At 37.0% G+C, this 21,491-nt stretch overlaps 1 protein-coding gene across 1 annotated transcript; it reads right to left on the bottom strand.

Moving 5' to 3' along the window:
* Positions 1-16,762: 16,762 nt before the first annotated feature.
* On the bottom strand, positions 16,763-18,295 carry LOC145956366 (GDSL esterase/lipase At5g45910-like). The gene is made up of 5 exons (XM_083071951.1): positions 18,058-18,295; positions 17,725-17,943; positions 17,486-17,634; positions 17,281-17,371; positions 16,763-17,004 (listed from the first exon to the last, which is right to left on the bottom strand). The coding sequence occupies exons 1-5, from the start codon at positions 18,293-18,295 to the stop codon at positions 16,763-16,765; spliced, it is 939 nt and encodes a 312-aa protein (XP_082928077.1).
* Positions 18,296-21,491: the final 3,196 nt, after the last annotated feature.

Below are 21,491 nucleotides of genomic sequence, written 5' to 3'. Positions count from 1 at the left end.
CTAGCTAAGTCTTCCCAATCATTCGAGGCTAAGAAGATCTTCGGGAAGAAGAAAGAGGGAGGAGTCAACGCTGTAACCATTTCTCCATCTTCTTCCACTTCGAAGTCGGGAAAGTCGCAATACAAGCCTGTGAGGAAGTTTGATAAACTTCCGACCACATATAGCGACCTCCTGCCGAAGCTAGTGGAAGCAAGTCTTCTAGCTTATGTTCCACCGAGGAAATTTGATCCACCATACCCCGACTGGTACAAACCACAAGACAATTGTCTATACCATTCGGGGGCATCGGGGCATTCAACGGAGGACTGTAAAGTTCTCAAATATAAGGTCCAAGACCTTATTGATGCTGGGTGGGTCACTTTCGATTCGACAGCACCCGACGTGAGCAAGAATCCTCTACCAAAGCAGGAGTAGAGAATGGCAAGCCATAATAGGGCCCCTCCATATTTTTCTTTTCTCTTAGGGACTCGTGATCAGTACCCGAGATCATGAGGACCTTTTCATGTAAATAAGGGTTTTGTACAGTTTTACATACATATATCAATAAAGAGACATTTTTCACATATTACTCTCTTTTTTGTTCTTTTCTCTCTTTCCCCATTAACATTAATAAATTCTAAACCTAAACAGAACCAATAAAATAATTATGTCTGTAATTGTTCGCTCTGACCGGGATCCAAAAGTGAATGGGTTGAGTTGGAGAGTGATGAGGAGACCATCTCTCCGGATCTGCAAAGACTGCTAAAACGAGAAGCTCGCTTACTCCAACTCGTCAAGAGAAATTGGAGACTGTGAATTTGGGGCAGGGCCGAGAAATAAAAGAGGTCAATATTGAGACCCATATCAGTGATGAAATAAGGACACATGTTTCCGCTATGATTATAATAAAATCATTCTTCATTGCTTCTTTTCTTGCTTATAATAAAATTCTAAACCACATCATTTTTAACCCTGTTTGAATAAACATGAATGAGGTTAAAATCATCTTAATAATAATAAACCCACATCATTTTCATGTGGAGGTGTGTGTGACGACTTGGAGCACCTTCCCTTGGCCTTGACAAGTGCCATCATGGATAAAAATAAATCCTTCAAAATAAAAGAAGCTCGGCAGGAAACCCAAAAAGGGGACTGCGCAAAAATAAGAGCAAAGAACCCGCTAGGAATCCCACGAAGGGGTGACCTAGGCAAAAATTAGGGTTACAAAATAATGAACAAAAACAAAAGTCCGCTAAAACACCACAAAAGGGTGTTTTAGGCAAAAATAAGGACAATCAAAAAACAAAAGAAATCCATGATGGTACCACGAGCCGAATTCAAGAAAGGTTCAAGGGAAGCTATCCAAGTTGTCGAATCACAACACGACTTTTTAACTTCATAAGTGTTTAATCAAACAAGCCTAAACACATAAGCCTACCTTGGCCATCCATTCTTACAAAAACTATTTTTGAAAAATAAATCCCCTCTAAAACACAAACTTTAGAACAAAATATCTTTCCTTTCTCTTCTCTCTTGTGCCAAAAGATTTTAGAATAATCTAGTGGAAGCATGGAGAAATAAATCATCACTGAAAATGGATCTAATCTGAATAATAAAATGGTGGAAGAACTGTGCCAAGAGTTCAAGATCCAACACCGCAACTCTTCCCCATATCGGCCAAAGATGAATGGGGCAGTCGAGGCAACCAAAAAGAACAAAAGATGGTTGTCTCATTTAAAGACTGACACGAGATATTACCCTTTGCTCTTCATGGTTATAGGACTTCAGGAGGCAGTTCTACCCGTCGAAGTCGAAAAACCTTATATAAGGGTGATCATGGAAGCAAAACTTTCCGAGGCAGAAAGGGTTCAAAGTCGATACGACCGGTTGAACCTTATCCAAGAGAAACGGCTGAACGCCATATGCCATGGTCAAGCCTATCAAAGGAAGATCAAAAAGGCTCTTGACAAGAAAGTCCACCCTCGAGTCTACCATGAGGGAGAGTTGGTAATGAAGAAATTACTACCAACTCAAAAGGACAAAATCGGAAAGTGTGCCCCAAATCACGGAGGACCATAAGTGATAAAACGAGTCTTCTCAGCAGGAGCATTAATCCTCGCAGACACGAATGGAGAAGAACTTCGATACCCAGTCAACACTGACGTGGTAAAGAAGTATTATGCTTGAAGACGTTGCTTGCATAAGCCCGCTAGGATGAAAACCCGAAAAGGGCGTCCTAGGCAAAAATTAGGGAGAAATAAAAGCCCGCCAGTACAAGGGTACTAGGCAAAACAAAGGCAAAATTATCCCCGCTAGGATACGTCCTAGGCAAAAGTTAGGGGCAAAAGAATAAGATGTAAAAGCAAAGCAAGCAACGATCGCTTAAATCGAAAACCGAAAGGCGGTTCAAGTGATTATCTTCTAGAAGCAGGCGTCTTGCAGCATCTACACTCCTGGCTCAGGCCGAAGCAATTAGGGGAACGTAAAGAGCAACAATTACAGATATAATTGTTAAGCCCAATGTATATAGCCTACCCTGGCCAGCCATTCTTCAGAAACTTCCTTCTGTATATCTTTCTGTAAAAACACTTGTGAATATCAATAAAATATCCATTTGTTTCTTTTCTCTCTTGACCATGTGATTATGCCTCTAAATTGATGTTTCAAAAATTGTACGAAACTCTCTTAATAATCGGTCAAATAAAGAAAATTGGAGGGGTTCCTATAAAATCCGTAATCTCCTGCATAAAAGGCTCACAAAAATATTCCCTCACGTCGATTCCTCCAAGAAAAAGAGGATAGGGAGAGCCACTCACTTTTCTAAATAAATGAGCAAAAATAAAAACTTGCATTTGTGCATCACACACACATTAGTTGCACATTCAAAGACCTTATCATGAGGCAATTGCATAAAATAAAAAAATAGAAAAAATTGCTTGTGTATGACAGCAGCAAACAAAATGCAAAGATTCAGAAAATCAACAGCGTCATACAGAATAACGGAGCCTGGAGAGGCTTGCCGAAACAATACTCATACAGAATAATTGAGCCTGGAGAGGCTCGCCGAAATAATACTCTCAGAATAATTGAGCCTGGAGAGGCTTCCTAAATAATACTCTCTCATAATAACTGAGACATTTCTGTACAGAAAAAGCCGAAAAACAACAGAAAAGGCAAAAATACAGAAAAAGCCAAAAAATGACAAAAAAGGCAAAAATACAGAAAAAGCCAAAAAACAACAGAAAAGGCAAAAATACAGAAAAAGTCAAAAGTCGACAAAAAAAGACAAAGATTTCACATCTTTCAGAATAATTGAGCCTGGAGAGGCTCGCCGAAATAATACTCTTTCAGAATAACTAAGCCTGGAGAGACTTGCAGAAATAATACTCCCCAACTGTACAGAATAAATGAGCCTGGAGAGGCTCGCAGAAATAATACTCCCCAGAGAAACCTCAGCTCGCGCTCAGAACAAATCCCCAGCGAGAGCTATCAAAGCAAGATCGAAAAAATTCCCAATGGAAGTACGATCTCCCAAGCAGAATATCCAAGTCAAAGGACTTAAACTTCCTCAGTGAAGATAGCTCTCCAACTCAAGTGTTGAGTGAGGCTAAGCTTGCAGAGGCTTCCTAAATAATACTCTGGGATACATAAGATCCCTCATTCCCCAATCGCCTACTCAGAGGCATCCCTGCAAAAAGAGAAAAATCAAAAATATCAATAAGTATTCCCCAAGCGGAATCTGGCACTCAGCCGAACACTGAACTTCAAATCCCCAGTCGCCTACACAAGAGGCACTCCTTCAAAAAGGAAAACCCAAAGAAAAAATCAATAACAATTCCCCAAAGCGGAATTTGGCTTTTTAGCCAATCATTGAACGTCAAGCTGATACGCCTAACAGAAGAGGCTAATCAAAATCAACGACAGAATCCCCAGCGGATAACAGCCTACACAGAGGCGACAAAAATCAGAAAACCCAAAAGAGATACCCGAATAAAGATAACCGGGATACTCCACCAACGTCAAAGGACGTCAGCCAAACATAAGGCATCGCTCAGTTCAAGAAGAGCATCTGTGTCTACACCCCAAGGAAACAGAAATTCCCCATGGGTACCAACTAAGCAATGCAAGTTGGGACATAAGAACCTATGAATGACTGCACATCCCCTAGACGGATCCCTGCGTTATCCAGCCCTCAGCGGCACAAAATCAGAAAAAACGTCGAAGCAGCATCGTGGACTGTGGAGACAAAAATCATCTCAAAGCCTGAGAGGCAATACCCAGCTACCCAGTTGTCTAGAGCACCGAGGTATGCACCAGCCTGGAGAGGCAATACTCAGCTGCCCAGTTGTCGAGAGCACCGAGGTATGCACAAGCCTGAGAGGCAATACTCTGCTACCCAGTTGTCGAGAGCACCGAGGTATGCACAAGCCTGAGAGGCAATACTCTACTACCCAGTTGTCGAGAGCACCGAGGTATGCACCAGCCTGGAGAGGCAATACTCAGCTGCCCAGTTGTCGAGAGCACCGAGGTATGCACAAGCCTGGAGAGGCAATACTCAGCTGCCCAGTTGTCGAGAGCACCGAGGTATGCACAGGCCTGGAGAGGCAGTACTCAGCTACCCAGTTGTCGAGAGCACCGAGGTATGCATGAGCCTGGAGAGGCGACGACTAATACTCAACCTGGAGAGGCTACTCAACAATTTTCCCACCTGAAGACACTACAAGTCGGAAGGATGGCTTATTCCCCGGACAATTAGGTCAACTCCTTTACTTGTCAGCCGGTACACCAAAAGACCGTTTGACTAAGTAAAGGGGGGGCAGCTGTAGACCCCTAAAATTGTCCGGATCGGAAATAAAGCTTGAAGACTCTCGAAGACTGAAGGAAGATCAGCCAGAAGGACTCCTGGAAGGCCCTAGGAGGGTTCTCTGTAGGTCTAGAGGTCTTAGAATAGCTCAAAATAAGGAAGTGGAGGGAATGAAGCCCAATACGGCCGTACTGAACTTAATACGGCCGTATTGAAGCTTCAATACGGCCGCAGAGAACTCAATACGGCGTATTGAAGTTTCTGAAACTTCAATACGGCCGTACTGAAATCAATACGGCCGTATTGAAGCTTCAATACAGCCGTATTGAACTCAATACGGCCGTATTGAAATTTCTGAATTTCAATACGGCCGTATTGAACTCAATACGGCCGTATTGAAGTTCAAAAATTTCAATACGACCGTATTGCTTCTGTAGGCCGTATTGCGCCTATTCCCTATAAATATGACGTCAATTGGACGTCATTGGACACTTTCACACTCAGTTTTGACTCCCTCCTTGAGTATTCTGGGGTTTTTGAGCAGTGTTCTGCCCTAGAAATCTCTTTGGGAGTCGATCCGACGAAGTTCTGGAATTCCGAGCACTTAGCTTGGAGATTCGAACCTAGTCGAAGGGAAATCCTCCGGATTTCCATAGTCAAAAGTTTTTAGGAAGGAGCGAGCGAGCTTGTAGAGCGAGGGAACGCCAAAAAGCTTCCCAGTTTTACTCAATATATAAAAGCACGCTTCAAGAGGTTTCTTCTTAAATCCTTCCTTTTACTGCTTTCTGTGTGCATATTTAAACTGTCATCATGTAGATAGTTAATTTATAATCGCTTATAATAAATAGGGGTAATTTAGTAATTTTACGCTATTATTTTAGAAATAATCTGTCATAGGGAACCCGAAAGGGGCGCTGTGGGGTGCTAACACCTTCCCCACGCGTAACCGACTCCCTTACCCGACTCTGGTTGTAATGGCCAAAGTTGATTTATAAAATCAATTGCCTTATCCCTTTTTCCAATGTTTTGAGTAAAACATTGGTGGCGACTCCACGAACCCTCCTTTTGCGAAAACCACTAATCCATGGAGGGTCCCGCTTGGGATTAATATGGATTAGTGAAACTTTTAATAAATAAATTGGATAAGATCGACAAGGTCTCAGTTTGAGAACAAGTCGTTCTAATAATCCAATACATTTTCAAAACCAAAATAATAAGCGAGCTCAACCGTCTTCGCGACCGCCGAGGCCCGTTCGGGCCGGTGGCGACACTACTCAAAGCGTCTGCCACTGCATTGGCCTTCCTAGGGTGATACATAAACTAAAATTCATAGTCTTTTAAAATATTCCATCTACTGTCTTTATCTCATGTTCAACTCCTTCTAATCAAGCAAGTACTTCAGAGTCTTGTAATCACCAATGACATTAAATCCTGCACTATGAAAATAGTGCATCCATACCTTTAAGGAAAAAACAACTATTGCCAACTCTAAGTCATGAGTAGGGTAATTCCTCTCATGATTCTTCAATTTCCTTAAAGCATATGTAACTGCTCTCTTATTCTACATCAACACACACCCCAACCCTTGGTGAGAAACATCACAACACACTTCAAATGACTCACTAGGATTAGGCAACACCAACATAGGAGAAGTAGTCAATCTTTCTCTTCAACTTTTCCACCTAACATTTCAATTCAACTAACTCTGTTGGGGCCATCCTAAAAGGAGCAACCAACAATGGCCCTACACCAGGGACCAGATCAATGCTAATCTCAACCAACACACTACTGGGAAATATATACTAGAATAGTATAAAAAAATATTTACAACACAAGTTGTTAATCAAGCAACCAACAACAACTAGTTATATACAACAAAATATGCTAATATAAGGTAGCCTACCAAAAAAAAATATCCATCTTCAGGCACCTCCTGTGGCCTCTAGTAACTATCTCCCAGCTTATCCCTTCCCAACTCTCATACCAACGTATGATCATCACAGTCCAAACCACATGGAAACACGCAAGGGTAAGCTAGAGATAATAAACAACTCATAAATATCAAATATGAAACATAACTATATAATCATCTTCACATTCGACACAAAAGATAAACAACACATATATTATACATCTTAACATCATTTCAACTTGATTCCACATATCAACGTTATATCAACACCTCAACGCAACTACTGTACAACCATTGGAATAGTTATCATATTCATCATAACAACAACCAAATCATGTGTTACACACCTCTCAACAACACATGTTTAAAACAACTTACAACACAGGTAATCTAGCGACACTAGCATCATCATCAACTTGTATATACAATTAAGCAACTTACAATATAACAACACTATCATCATCCTCAATAGGATCAACATACAACACAATCACAGCTTAACAACATAACAACATAGATACAACTCTTATCAACAACAAATCAACTCATCAACAACTTATGCGTCGTGATGGAGGACCATCCTTGGTACTTCACTTCATGTGAGACCCATCACATGGTTCATGGCTATGGCCAATTTGAGTAGTATAGAATTTATTGCTTTATTCCAATTTTACCCTTGTATTTTCGGGTATTTTAGTCATAGGATTTATTTTCTTTGTATTTCCCATTTTACCCTTGAATTATGGGGTGCTTTAGATGATTAGGTTTTTAATTTGGGCTAGGGTATTACACTAGAAGGGTGATGCATTTTTGGTGAGTTTTGGATCTATTTTTGGCGATAGAAAGGCTTAGGCCCAAGTGGAGGGCAAAGGTTGCATGATCATATCATACACCTTGATGTAGCCAATCTAGACCCATAGATTCCAAACTTGGTCACCAAGTAGCATCTAGGGTTCATTTGGCATGTCATTTGGAGTGCATTTTCCTTGTGAATTTCGGCCATGCACACTCCAAATGCAACCCTAGATGCCTCCCCTCCTATAAATACCCAACACCCCACCACTTGTAAATACTTTGGAATATATGAATTTGAGTGAGCCTTTTTGTGCCTCAAATCTTCTCCTTAGTCATTAGGTTAACTTTGGCTAACCTTCTCCTATCTCCACCCTTGGAGAGTGAGAACCCTAGAGTGGCCTCCATTTACCTTTGGAGTGAGCCAACCTTGTGAGCACCAAACACCTTAACCCTAAACACTTCCGCCAACCATCTATACCTCACGCCTATCTTCCTTTCCCATCAAAGTCATCCTTTTTCTCTACCCTTTGGTGAGCCTAGATCAAGGGCAAGGTCTTCCCCTTCATACTCTACATCAACCATGGTAGGAGGAAGCCATCAAGTGGTATCAAGAGCCAAGGTTCATCAAGGGTAAACGTTATTTTTCCTTGTCTCCTTTGTCTTCTTTCCATTCGGTCTTTGTCTCTCTTTTGCTTTCTTTGTATGACCGAATTTTTGGGTTCATATTCTTGCTTCTTGTGAACCTTCCTTGAACATTTTAGGTTTCCATTGTTAGGTTTTTGCCATGCTTTTCAAATTTTTAGGTTGAGTCTCACATAAACATGCTATGAACATGCTTTTTGATTTTTGAATCCACCTAATGTTTTGTCATTTTTGTTTCCTATATTTTGTCTACATAAATTCCATGTATGTGCCAAACACTTTGCATGAAACACATGAACAAAATATGCCATATTGCATTACATAGTGGGCGTGACATATAGCTTTCTTTTTAGGAGTCATTCATGCATGCTACCTAGTCCTAGCATGTTCTATGTGATTTTTGATTTCCATGTGTAAACATTTCCTTGCACATGCATAACCGCCCACTCTCCTTGCATTCTCACTTGATTTGGTCATCTTTCTATGCCTAAAGAAACCCTAAAAGAATCTAAGAGGTGTGCTGAAAAATTTTGTGCAAACAACTTGTACTAGATAGTACAAGTCATTTTCCACTCAAAAGATACCCTAAAAACCTCTAAAATCACGCCACTTGTCTTCATCTCTTCTCCTAAAATTTGACCTAATTTTCACCACCCACAAGTGCAAAACCTAAGCAACAATGGGCTGAACATTAAAGAAAAGAAATTGGACCCAAGAAGCCTAAAAGAAATTGACGTGAAAAATAGAACAAAAGAAGAAAAAGTATCAAAAAAAATTGGACCAAAAAGGACTTGTTGCTAGACTTGTGGACTTGGACCCTTTACCTAAGCATTTGGAGTTGGACTTGTGACATTTTTGGTGTTGAGACCTTAATATTGGCTGGACCGAATCACTAAAAGACTTAATCAAGTGAGCATAAACACTAATCCACTCTAGTGCCTTTCTAGGATTAATCTTTTGTGTGCTTCCTTTTTTTGATTGAGTCTTAATTTTTAGTTTGTCTTTCTTTGGCCTCTTTTGTTTTGTCTCCATCAATTCTCCTTGAGTTTAGCCTTCCTAATTGTGCTTTTTCAGTTTTATTTCTTGGACTCTTGCTCTTTGGGTTGGTTTCACTTTACTTGTAGGTGAAGAACTTCTCTAGCAAACTATCACACCCTTTGGTGGATTTGAGTGGAGGAGTGAACCGAATCCAAACCTAGCCTTTGGAGGGATTTCACTACACTAAAAGGAGTAATCAAACACTTGGAGAGGACTAACAAGTTTGCTCTTTGTGAAGGAACCCAAGTGGAGGAGTTTGAAGACTTAGACTTGTGTTTTTCATAATTTTGCTTAATTTTTCTTCTTCTCGGCCTAGTGTGTTTTTGGGCCTTGGTTTCATTCTTTTGGTTTGTAATTTGGCCATTTCTAAACCTCTTCAAGTTGATTTTAATTTCGTGTAGTTTGAAGGTGATTTGAAAGCCTTCACCTAGGACCTCGACTAGAATATGTTTTAAGTGCTTTTCTTTTGCATGCTTTATAGTTTTTGGTAGTATAATTGTTAGGACTTTTATCTTTGCTCCAATTTACGTTTAGAAGGCCTTTGCCTACTAGGGGTAACGTGCACACACTCACCTTATTGATTGTGCCAAGTTGTTTTTGTAAGAAAAGTGGAAAAAGGCTTAGTGATTTTTACTAGATAAGGCTTGGTTATTAAGTGATTCTTTGTAGTCCACCTCCCTTTGAAAGTTCACTTTGTACACTTAGGCCTTTTCCTACCTATCTTGCACTTTGAAAACCTTTTGTGAAAATCTTTCATCACTCACTCTTTGTGAAAATCTTTTTCAAAACCTTTTAACAAACATTTGTGAAAACCTTTTCCTTGATCAAAGATGAGTGATCATTCTAGTGTCCATGGTCATAATTCTCGTAGTACTAGTTCTAGTGTTAGGGATGAGCTTAGGCAACTCAAGGAGTACCTAAGAAAAAAAGAAGAAGAAAATATAAAAAGAGAGGAAGAATTAAGACGAAAAGAAAAGGAGTTTGAAAGAAATAATGAAGAAATAAAAAGATTGCTTGAAAGACTAGTTGTGGGAGGAGAGGCTAGTGGTTCAAGACCAAGAGTCACTTCTCCTCAACCCTCAAGAGGAAAGGGGCATATGCATGCAAGTGTTCATGAGGAGGAAGGGCATCATACCCAACCTCCAAGTGATATCTTCTTTAGTAGTCATCACAATGATGATTACTATCAAAGACCCCCAAGGTATCATAGAAATAGGGAGTCTTCCAATAGGGAACCTAACATCACTCTTCCCCCATTTCATGGCAAAGATAATGTTGAAAGTTATTTAGATTGGGAAATGAAAGTTGAACAACTTTTCTCTTGCCATGGAATAAGTGCAGATAGGAAGGTTTCTTTAGCAACCCTTAGCTTCCAAGGGCATGCTATGTATTGGTGGACCTCCTTAGAAAAAGAAAGGAGAATAAATCATGAGCCCCCAATCCAATATTGGAATGAGCTCCGTAGTGCCTTAAGAAGGAGGCATATTCCTCCATACTATGACCGAGAGCTTATGGACAAGCTACAAAGATTGAAACAAGGGTCCTCTAGTGTGGAAGAATATAGGCAATCTATGGAGTTGCTAATGATGAGGGCTGGGATTAGGGAGGAAGAGAGGACCACAATCTCTAGATTTCAAAGTGGTCTTAATCTTGAGATAAGAGACAAAGTTGAACTTCTACCTTATAGGGATTTGAATGAACTTGTTTAACTTTGCTCAAGAGAGGAGCATCAACTTACAAGAAAACCTTTTCGAAAAGACTCCACTCCCTCTTATTCCAAGAGTTTTAAGAAGGAGGGCCACTCTTCCCGACCTTATCCCAAAGAAGAAAAAGAAAAAGAAAAAGAAAAAGAAAATTCATCTTTTAAAGCACCTTCCAAAGAGTCTAAGTCAAGTGAAATCAAGTGCTTTAAGTGTCTTGGAAGAGGACATATTGCTTCTCAATGTCCTACAAAGAAAACCATGGTTTTAAAGGCCCAAGATCACTATAGTAGCCTTGATGAAGCTACTTCATCTTCCTCTAGTAGTGAAGAAGAAGCCATAGACTCCGAGGAAGAAATTTTACCTTGTGAAGGAGACTTACTATTGGTTAGAAGGCTTCTTAACAATCAACCTAGTGACATTGAACAATCTCAAAGAGAGAACTTGTTTCAAACAAAATGCAAAATTCTAGAAAATACTTGTTCTCTCATTGTAGATAGTGGGTCAACTTCAAACTGTTGTAGTACTAGATTGGTTGATAAGTTAGCCTTGACTACAAAACCTCATCCTAAACCTTATAGAATGCAATGGATCAATGAGGAGAGAGGTGTTGTAGTTAACCAACAAGTAAGCATACCAATCTCTATTGGCAACTATAAAGAAGATGTTTTGTGTGACATAGTGCCATTAGAGGTTAGTCATGTCTTGCTTGGGAGGCCATGGCAATTTGACAAGCACATAATCCATGATGGCCTCACCAATAAAATAAGTTTCCAACACTTAGGTAAGAAGTTTGTGTGGTGTCCTCTATCACCCTCTCAAGTGAATGAGGACCAACTCAAACTAAAGGCTAAGAAAGATGATGAAGAGAAAAGCAAAAACAAAAACAAAAAGAAAAGAAAAGAAAAAAAGAATTTTTCCTTTGAAGACAAAGGGCTAGGTTCAAAAGAACCTTAACCCTTGTGCCATCCTCCTTCTTTTGGTGCCAAAGAAAGATGGCAATGGAGGATGAGCACCTTTTTAAAAGCCATCATTGCATAAAAGGCACCCAATCCCTAAGATAGATGATTTGGTGAATGAATTGCATGGGGCCAATAATTTAAATGGTGATGCCTCTTTGGCTCTCTCCTTTCCCTAGCACTTTCATTCAACAAATTGTGTACTTAAGGATTGCATCGCTAAAGTTTTAGTATTTTTTTACTTCCCTAATTGTGGTTTCACATTTTTTGAAGGATCAATGGAATGGAAGAGCTTAAAGATTTGAGGTCAAATCCTTCTCAAGAAGGAGGGTATGATGGAGGACCATCCTTGGTACTTCACTTCATGTGAGACCCATCACATGGTTCATGGCTATGGCCAATTTGAGTAGTATAGAATTTATTGCTTTATTCCATATTTACCCTTGTATTTTGGGGTATTTTAGTCATAGGATTTATTTTCTTTGTATTTCCCATTTTACCCTTGTATTATGGGGTGCTTTAGATGATTAGGTTTTTAATTTGGGCTAGGGTATTACACTAGAAGGGTGACGCATTTTTGGTGAGTTTTGGATCTATTTTTGGTGATAGAAAGGCTTAGGCCCAAGTGGAGGGCAAAGGTTGCATGATCATATCATACACCTTGATGTAGCCAATCTAGACCCATAGATTCCAAACTTGGTCACCAAGTAGCATCTAGGGTTCATTTGGCATGTCATTTGGAGTGCATTTGCCTTGTGAATTTCGGCCATGCACACTCCAAATGCAACCCTAGATGCCTCCCCTCCTATAAATACCCAACACCCCACCACTTGTAAATACTTTGGAATATATGAATTTGAGTGAGCCTTTTTGTGCCTCAAATCTTCTCCTTAGTCACTAGGTTAACTTTGGCTAACCTTCTCCTATCTCCACCCTTGGAGAGTGAGAACCCTAGAGTGGCCTCCATTTACCTTTGGAGTGAGCCAACCTTGTGAGCACCAAACACCTTAACCCTAAACACTTCCGCCAACCATCTATACCTCACGCCTATCTTCCTTTCCCATCAAAGTCATCCTTTTTCTCTACCCTTTGGAGAGCCTAGATCAAGGGCAAGGTCTTCCCCTTCATACTCTACATCAACCATCGAAGGAGGAAGCCATCACGTCGTTAGGCATTTCAACTCAGAGATCTCCAACAACTGAGGTTGAGCAGTCTAGGTGGCATAAACCCTACCAAATCCAGCATTTGACCTATCTCAACTAGGTCAGGTATAGAACATCATTAGGAACTCCGAAGAAAATCAGGTATAGACAACAATAGGTGATTGCTCAAGTGTGCCACTTAGACTCGGAGGTCCAGTACTACTGTCAAGACAGAAGGGTTTGGGTATGAGCCTACCACGACCTTGGCTAGCATCACCAATCCACATTTAGAGTTAGCCCACCTACTGTCCTCCAAGTACCACGCACCCTCCAGTACCTAGTCAAAGACTACATTTCTAACTAGATACCTTACTCAAATTGGTAATTCAACCATGATATGGATCGACTACTTCCATGTCGCCCACACAATACTAAGGGATTCAACTTTAAAACAACTTTCAACTTATCTCCTTAGTATTATGTATCTCAACATAGGACATATATCTTCACCATATGTCCCTAACTTTTCAATCTTACAACAATAGACACCATAAAAACTTTACAACCATAAACATCTGGCCGCTTGTAATCGGTATAGCTCAGCCTGGCCCCTATACCGTTGTCGCTTTGTACACGTGTGCCTCGACCCTTCCCACACACGGGATCAACTAAGTCCTAGAGGAGAACAACACAACGTCCACTCCAAGGGACAAGTTTCCAAGGAGGGTTTTTCAACAAATTGGGCTCTTAGAGCACCACAACTATCTCAATCCACACAATGGGATGAACAACTTCGAAAACATCTCCCTTAGTCCTAGTGATCAACAACTAATCATCACAGCTTAATCAGCTTAACAACTTAAACAACATACAACTTTTCAACTCATCATCTCAATCAACATTCAACTTGAACAACATAGTTTATCAGCACAGCCACTCATCAACATTGTTTAACAACACATATTAACAACACAACATCTCATTTCAACTTTAAACAACACAGTCAACTCAACAACTTATTAGCTCAACTCATAATTTACAACTCAATCATCATAAAATAATATCTTTTCAACACATGGCACAACATACAACTTTATAGCAACATACAACTCTTCTCTAACAACTTAACAACATGGTCTACTAATAAATTTTGTATAAATCTCAACACGTCTAGACATTTCACATCATGCTTCTCACAACTCACAACATTATCATTTCATCATATTCTACAACATATAAATAATCCACACATAAATATAGCAACTTTAGCAACATACCATGTATTCAACGCATTTTCTATTTGGAACAACTACTCATTTAGTTTACAACACTATACTCAACATGCATCTCTTCATTTCAATTTCTACTAATCATACATCTCAATGTAATTATACAACTCCATATGAGTTCCTAAACTCACATAACCAAACAACATAGAATCTAGCTTCCCTTACCTGAAGATTGGCTTCGAATAGCCAAGAACTGAGAAGAAGTGGAATTTCCTTTCCGAAGCTCAACCCGGGACTTCAATCCACCCAATGCAAGCTTCCTAGTCCAGAGTCCTTCTTTCTAAAACTTCTCTCTAAAAATATCTCCTTCTCCTCAATTTCCCAACCTCTATTTATAGAAATCTGAAGTGGCCAGAACGGCCCGTTTCAAAATCATAATGGCCCATTCTGGGCTCCTTCATCATGTGTAAAATTCACATGTAGAACGGCCCGTTCTGAAATCGAAACAACTCATTCTGGCACGTCTAGAATAGCCTATTCCAGTCCAAGATTCACAGGCCTATTTAGTAGTTTGGAACGGCTCGTTCCAGTTTGGGAACGACCCGTTCTGGGCTACTAAATCACCATTATTTTAGTAGTTTAGAACGGCCCGTTCCAATCTAGGAACGCCCCGTTCCAGTCTACTAACTACATTACGAAGGTGAACCAACATTTCTAGTTGAATTGGATTAACTTTGTTGAATAAAAACATTTATTTTCTATTTTACTTGTATTTCGTTATTTTAGTATAAATTGTTTATATTTGTTTGAAAAATATTAGATCATTATAATGTTTTATTTTTCATGTGCATAAGTTAATAAAATTTCAATTACACATAATTGGAAGATAATAAAGTTTTAATGCATTGCCATCTAAAAAGAAAAATACATTGAAATAAAAAAAATAATATTAAAAGCAATTGCAGTGATAATTCTTTCAATATGATAACACTGCTAACATTTTATCATGGCTTACTCAATATCTTGTAATGATTTTGTTTTTAAAATTAGTTGAAGACATCAATCAACATAAGCATTCTATAATTTCCTCTGCAAATTGTCCTGGACAAAGAGAATTAATGATTTAATTCAAAGGTATAATCATATAATATAAAATTAACGAAATACAAAAAAATATTTATGTCGCACTATTGTCATGTATAAGTTTAATATCACCTTAACTAACAAGTACAATCGTACTATCTATATACAGGGTGTCAATAATGGATTTCTTCTATAACTTGAATAGTTATAGATCCAATGTAAGGATGGACTTTGTTTTTTATTTCTTCAAGTCCTCCAATGTAATGCATTCCTCTACTTATAATAATCTTGGAGCATCCTATTTAAGTGTAATTTTGTTGAGTATTGTAATTTGTATATCATAATATAATACGACAAGTAGAAAATTCATGTGTAACATAATAAAAGAAACAAAGTATTAGCTTGAGTTGCGAGATATGTGAAATGCACAAACAATTTCTTGTAATATTTATAGGTGAATAAATATTTTTTTCTCTGAAGCAATTCCCATGAGAGATTTTCAACATTGATAAATCATAATAGAAAATACAGGTGGTAATTAGAGACATGCCATTGGTGTCAAATTGTTAAAAATTTAAAAAAATAATTACAAGTTGAAAATGCAAATGGCGCTTACGTTTTTGTTATGTGATAATCATTGACGTCCCATCAGGGATAAAAAAATTAAAAATTAAATTTAAAAGAAAACGTGTATGACATTTTCAATTTCAACACATTAATGCTTACATGGAGTGTGGAAAAGGCAAGTTCCATTTGGGTTTTTAGTTTACCAAATGGGACCTTTGTTTTCTATGAGGATGTCCTTCAACATTAATAATTCATTAGCCAAAATAAAACACAAAAAAGATCTGTGTCATGAAAAATCCAAGGTCCAGTGTTGACTGTCCCACTTTTGTAATTTATTTCAAAACATGCTAACTAGGAAAATTGTCAACATCATTTAGTTTAACTCATCCCATTTATAAAATAACAATTTTTGTAAACTACCATTTAGTGGAACTTGATATCAAGAACAAAATGATTCATTAGAAATACAGTTGCAATTGAATGAGTTGATATTTTGAGATGATATCATTAAATAAAATAAAATTAGTTGAGATTGGCAACATTTTTTTTTTGCATATTCTTGAAACTTGATGGATTGGTTAATTTGTAATTAAAAATATTTAAAAATTAACATTAATCACCATGGTTAAAGATAATAATATATGGTATCATGGTTCAAATTTTTATACTTTTTATAAAAATAGAATTGATTTCATGGAGGGAGATGAAAGTTAAGAAAAAAATATTAATTAGGAACAACCTTTCCATAAAGAATTAGGAGTACAACTAGTATAGCAAGGACAACACAAGATCCCCATTCAAGTTATATGGTTTGATATGGGTTTTTATGTACAAAAACTTGTAAAAGAAACATAAATCCTAATTTTGAATTGATCAAAATAAGTAAAGCCTCCCTTAATTCTTATGTCAATTTTAAGCTATCTTGAAAGCAGGAGATTTAAGAGAAGGAGATGCAAAAGGACCTTCAACTATTCCCTTTGCTATTAGCCTATAAGCTGCTTCAGTTAAGTGTGCTCCATCCCAATTTATATGTTTTGAATGGTCAGAGCAAACCGTTGAAGCAAGGCTTTCGCAAAATATATGTACATCAACATTGTATGGTTCACCTTTACCACAACATGCTTTAAAAGTGTCAATCTTACCAAAAGAAAACCCTGCATCATTAATGTACATAAGTAAAGCATAAGAAAAAAACAAGTCATAATAAAATTGCTTATCCAATATAAGAAATTAAAAACACAAGGTACCATATTGTTGTGGTGCTTCAAATAAACGTTTGGCATCACCATAATAATCAAAATATATTATGTTAACATGGTTGTTGTTTTGTCTTAGTGTGTCTAGTGCTTGATTGAGTCTCTAGTTATAGTATTTAATGAAAACATTATAAGCCGCTAAGCACCCAAATTGATCATAGTCATCTTTGTTACCACTATTCACTACTGTTAAGACAGTAGTATTACACCCAATTGGGAAGTTCCCTGGCACCACTATCTCCACTGCTCCTTCTTTTATTAATTCCTAATAAATAAATAGAAACAAAATTGAATTTATAACCGATCTAGAGCTACCAAATCATATTTCTAATCAAAATATAAAGTCCATATTTCAATGCTTAAATTTGATATGACATACAGTGGTGACATTGATTATTGCTTCAACAATTAGTGGAACTATTTCACGAAGTTCTGTAATTTTTTTGTTTGATGAGATAAGTGCATTGATATCATTTCCACCTATTTCTCCCACTAGAAACAATGAATTTTTGAAGTAGTTATCACACTCTGTCATAAAACGGAATAACATTTGTAAGCCATATTTGGAAAACAATCATGTATATAGAAAAAACATTACTAAAGGAATTTTGGTAAAACCTTGTTTATTTTTGCAAAGGGAAGGTTTTAGCTTCTTAAACCAATCAAGTTGAACACTCAACGAGATATTCGTCGATGGTGGAATGAGTCTTTTTTGTATGAAATAGTCCATATCAAGTGCAGTTGCACCAGCAAATGCAAAATTTACTCCTTGCCGAATGTCTTGGCCTTTGCTGAGATTGAGATATGCTGGCAACATTGGCAAGCCATATGCCTCAGCTGCAATTGAAACAACCATAGGTTAGTATTTTTTTCAACCACTAGTACACTATTCATGTTCCCTTCCTATCAAGGAAATTCGATTAAGCTATGTAAACAACTAATGGCATGTACCTATAAAGTCTATGATCAATCGTCCATTTGACACACGTCCGGACGGATGTTTGAAATATGTTGAGCCGTAAGGACTGTTGTCATCCATAGATGGGTAGCAAGCAGCAGCATTTCCGGTGTCACTTATAGAATCACCAAAATTGAATATAGCTTCATACGGGAGAGGATTGGCATTTGAAATAACATTTCCAAGAAAACCACATGTAAAGGTGATGCAAAAGATAATGACTATCTTCATGATGTTACTATAACCTAAGAAAGGTTTAAAGGACATTTGTGTGTGATGATGGGTACAAGAATATCAATTAGAATTAAGCATTATATATTGTCACATAAACCACCATTTTGTCTCGCAATGTTACTGTCATTTTAATTTGACATCGCTTAACTGTCATTTTAATGTTACTGTTATTTTATATTATTTTTTTAATCCAAACCTTTAACTATTTCTATCAACAAAGATCATAAAGTTGATTAACTTTTTCCCTCCTTAATTATTGAGTAGGGAATTAAATGCATATATCAACGTAAAACTCATATAAACTAGTATTATGGTTTAAATATGTTTGTTGTCCCTATATCATACTATTATTTAATTTAATTTTGGTATTGTAAATTTTTCTTTTTCTTTTGATGACTCTTATTTTATTTTACTATTTATGATATATCTATTATTTTTCATTTAACACCCTTTTATATTTTGTTCATTTAGAATTAGTCCCTTTGAAAAAAAAATTGATAGTGACTAAGCAAATTGATTATATATTAAAAGGATAACGAGGAAAGAACCGAGAATATTATTACAACTAAAACCAAACAAGAAGGACGCAAATATAGAAAAAATAATAATATTAAAGTTACCATAAGTATGTTTAAGTATATCTTTATTTGAGTAGTTGAAACGGTTATATTAAAATATTTGTCGGAAGTGATACATCAAAGACATTGTTGCGGGTTGCATCAATTGTCCCGTGGCGGAGGCTAGGTAGGCCAAGTCACTATCGAATCATGGCGCTTGGGCTGCTGCGCTCTTAAGTAAAAAAAGTTGCGCCCTGACTATCAGCTATAGCTTTTGGCCTAGTGGTAAGCGCTCGATCTAACAAGTGGTATCAAGAGCAGGTTTCTTGTAGAAGGCTTAAAAGCTTCAAGAATTGAAATGGCCTCATCAAATTTTTTATTTCCCGAAGGAAACTCCATTAATAGACCTCCAATATTCAATGGTGAAGGGTATCATTATTGGAAATCTAGGATGCAAATTTTTATAGAAGCCATAGATTTAAACATATGGGATTCTATTGAAAATGGTCCTTTCATTCCCACTATTGTAGTAGGTCATTAAATAAAAGATTTACCCAAAGATCAATGGAGTAATGATGATAGAAGAAAAGTTCAATATAATTTGAAAGCCAAAAATATAATTACTTTTGCTTTAGGAATTGATGAATATTTTAGAATTTCAAATTGTAAAAGTGCTAAAGAAATGTGGGATACACTTGAAGTAACACATGAAGGCACTAATGATGTGAAAAGATCTAGGATAAACACTCTCACTCATGAATATGAATTATTTAGAATGAATCAAAATGAAAGCATACAAGACATGCAAAAGAGATTTACACACATAATTAATCATCTTGCATCTCTAGAAAAAGTGTTTCCTAATGAAGATCTTATTAACAAAATTTTGAGATGTTTGAGTAGGGAATGGAAACCGAAAGTGACTACAATTGCGGAATCAAAAGATCTAACAACCATGTCTCTTGCATCTCTATTTGGAAAACTTCAAGAGCATGAAATGGAATTGATGAGACTAAGTCAAATTGAAAATAGTGACAAAAAGAAGAAAAGTATAGCACTTAAAGCATCTTCATCCTCTCATGAAGAAAATGAAAAAGATGACAACATTGAGGAAGATGATGATGATGAAGATGAAGATTTCAATCTCTTTGTAAAAAGATTCCACAAATTCCTAAAGAATAGAGGAAATAGAAGAAAGTTCAATTTCAACATAAAGAAGAAAGGAGAAGAATCTTCTTCAACCCCGAGATGCTATGAATGCAATCGACCGGGACATTTGAGATTAGAATGTCCAATCCTTAAAAGAAAAATGGAAAAATCCAACAAGAAAAGCTTCAAAGAAATGAAAGGGAAGAAAGCTTATATCACATGGGAAGAAAATGACATGGATTCTACAAGTGACTCTGAAAATGAAGTTGTGAATTTGGGACTTATGGCCAAAGATTACGAAAGCGGAGAAGAGGTAACATCTTCTAACACTGATATCTCAATTTCATTTGATGAACTACAAGATGCATTCAATGATCTGCATAAAGAATACTTTAAACTTGCAAAATTAGTATCAACCTATAAGAAAACAATTTCAAATATGGAAAAGGAAATTACTAAATTAAATGAAGAATTAGATAGTCTTAAATCAGAAGTTAAAATGCTAAATTCTAAGAATGGAAATCATAGCTCTACAAGTAACTTGGAAATTACAAACATTACACATCCATGTACATCATGTCATGAATTTAAAGAAGAAGTTAACAACTTAAGGAGTACTCTTTCAAAATTTACCATTGGTAGAAATAATTTAGATATACTGTTAGGAAAACAAAGGTGTGGTTTTGATAAAGTAGGATTAGGATACAATCCACAAAAACAACAAAAGAAATACAAAAATTTCTTTGTTCCTACACAAATTACTAGTTCTCCATTAACAACATGCTTTTATTGTAGAAAGAAAGGTCATAATTCTTCAACTTGCTATATTAGAAAGAATTTTAACAATCTCAAGAATATGGTTTGGATTCCTAAAGGTTATTCTGTTATTACTAACATTAAGGACCCAAAGAAAACTTGGGTACCAAAATCAATTCATTCTTTGTCTTGAAGGATTCCAAAGACCAAACTTGGTACATTGATAGTAGATGTTCCAAGAACATGATAGGAGATACTTCAAAATTCATTGACAATACTCCTAAGAAAAGTGGACATGTAACTTATGGAGACAACAACAAAGAAAAAAGTACTTGGCATTGGAAGAATTGAAAGTTTTGAAAACACTCATTTTCATGAGAATCAAACAAACATGATTCCTCAAAGAGAGTTGAGAATCTCAAGAAATCATCCTCTTGAAAATATCATTGGAGACATATCAAAAGAGGTAACTACTAAATACTATCTCAAACAAGCATGCAATAATTTGGTTTTTGTTTCTAAAATAGAATTTAAAAATCATTGATGAAGCCTTAAATGATGAACATTGGATAAAAGCTATGCAAGAAGAGTTAAATCAATTTGAGAGAAATCAAGCATGGAAACTAGTCCCTAGACCATATAATCGTCCAATTATTGGAACCAAATGGGTATTTAGAAATAAATTAAATGAACATGGTATGATTATGAAGAAACATATGAACTTGTAGCAA

Source organism: Cajanus cajan, chromosome 3, assembly GCF_000230855.2.
Source record: "Cajanus cajan strain Asha chromosome 3, NIPB_CcT2T_4, whole genome shotgun sequence".
NCBI lineage: Eukaryota > Viridiplantae > Streptophyta > Magnoliopsida > Fabales > Fabaceae > Cajanus > Cajanus cajan.
This window is presented reverse-complemented; position numbering and strand designations above follow the sequence as displayed.

What these genes read in the sequence shown, in the direction of transcription:
- LOC145956366 (XM_083071951.1), bottom strand. Translation starts at nt 18,295, where the DNA reads ATGAAGATAGTCATTATCTTTTGCATCACCTTTACATGTGGTTTTCTT. An exon ending in CCTTTGCAAAAATAAACAAG is followed by an intron (nt 17,635 to 17,724) that starts GTTTTACCAAAA and finishes GTTTTATGACAG; the next exon opens with AGTGTGATAACTACTTCAAA. An exon ending in CAATAATCAATGTCACCACT is followed by an intron (nt 17,372 to 17,485) that starts GTATGTCATATC and finishes TTTATTTATTAG; the next exon opens with GAATTAATAAAAGAAGGAGC.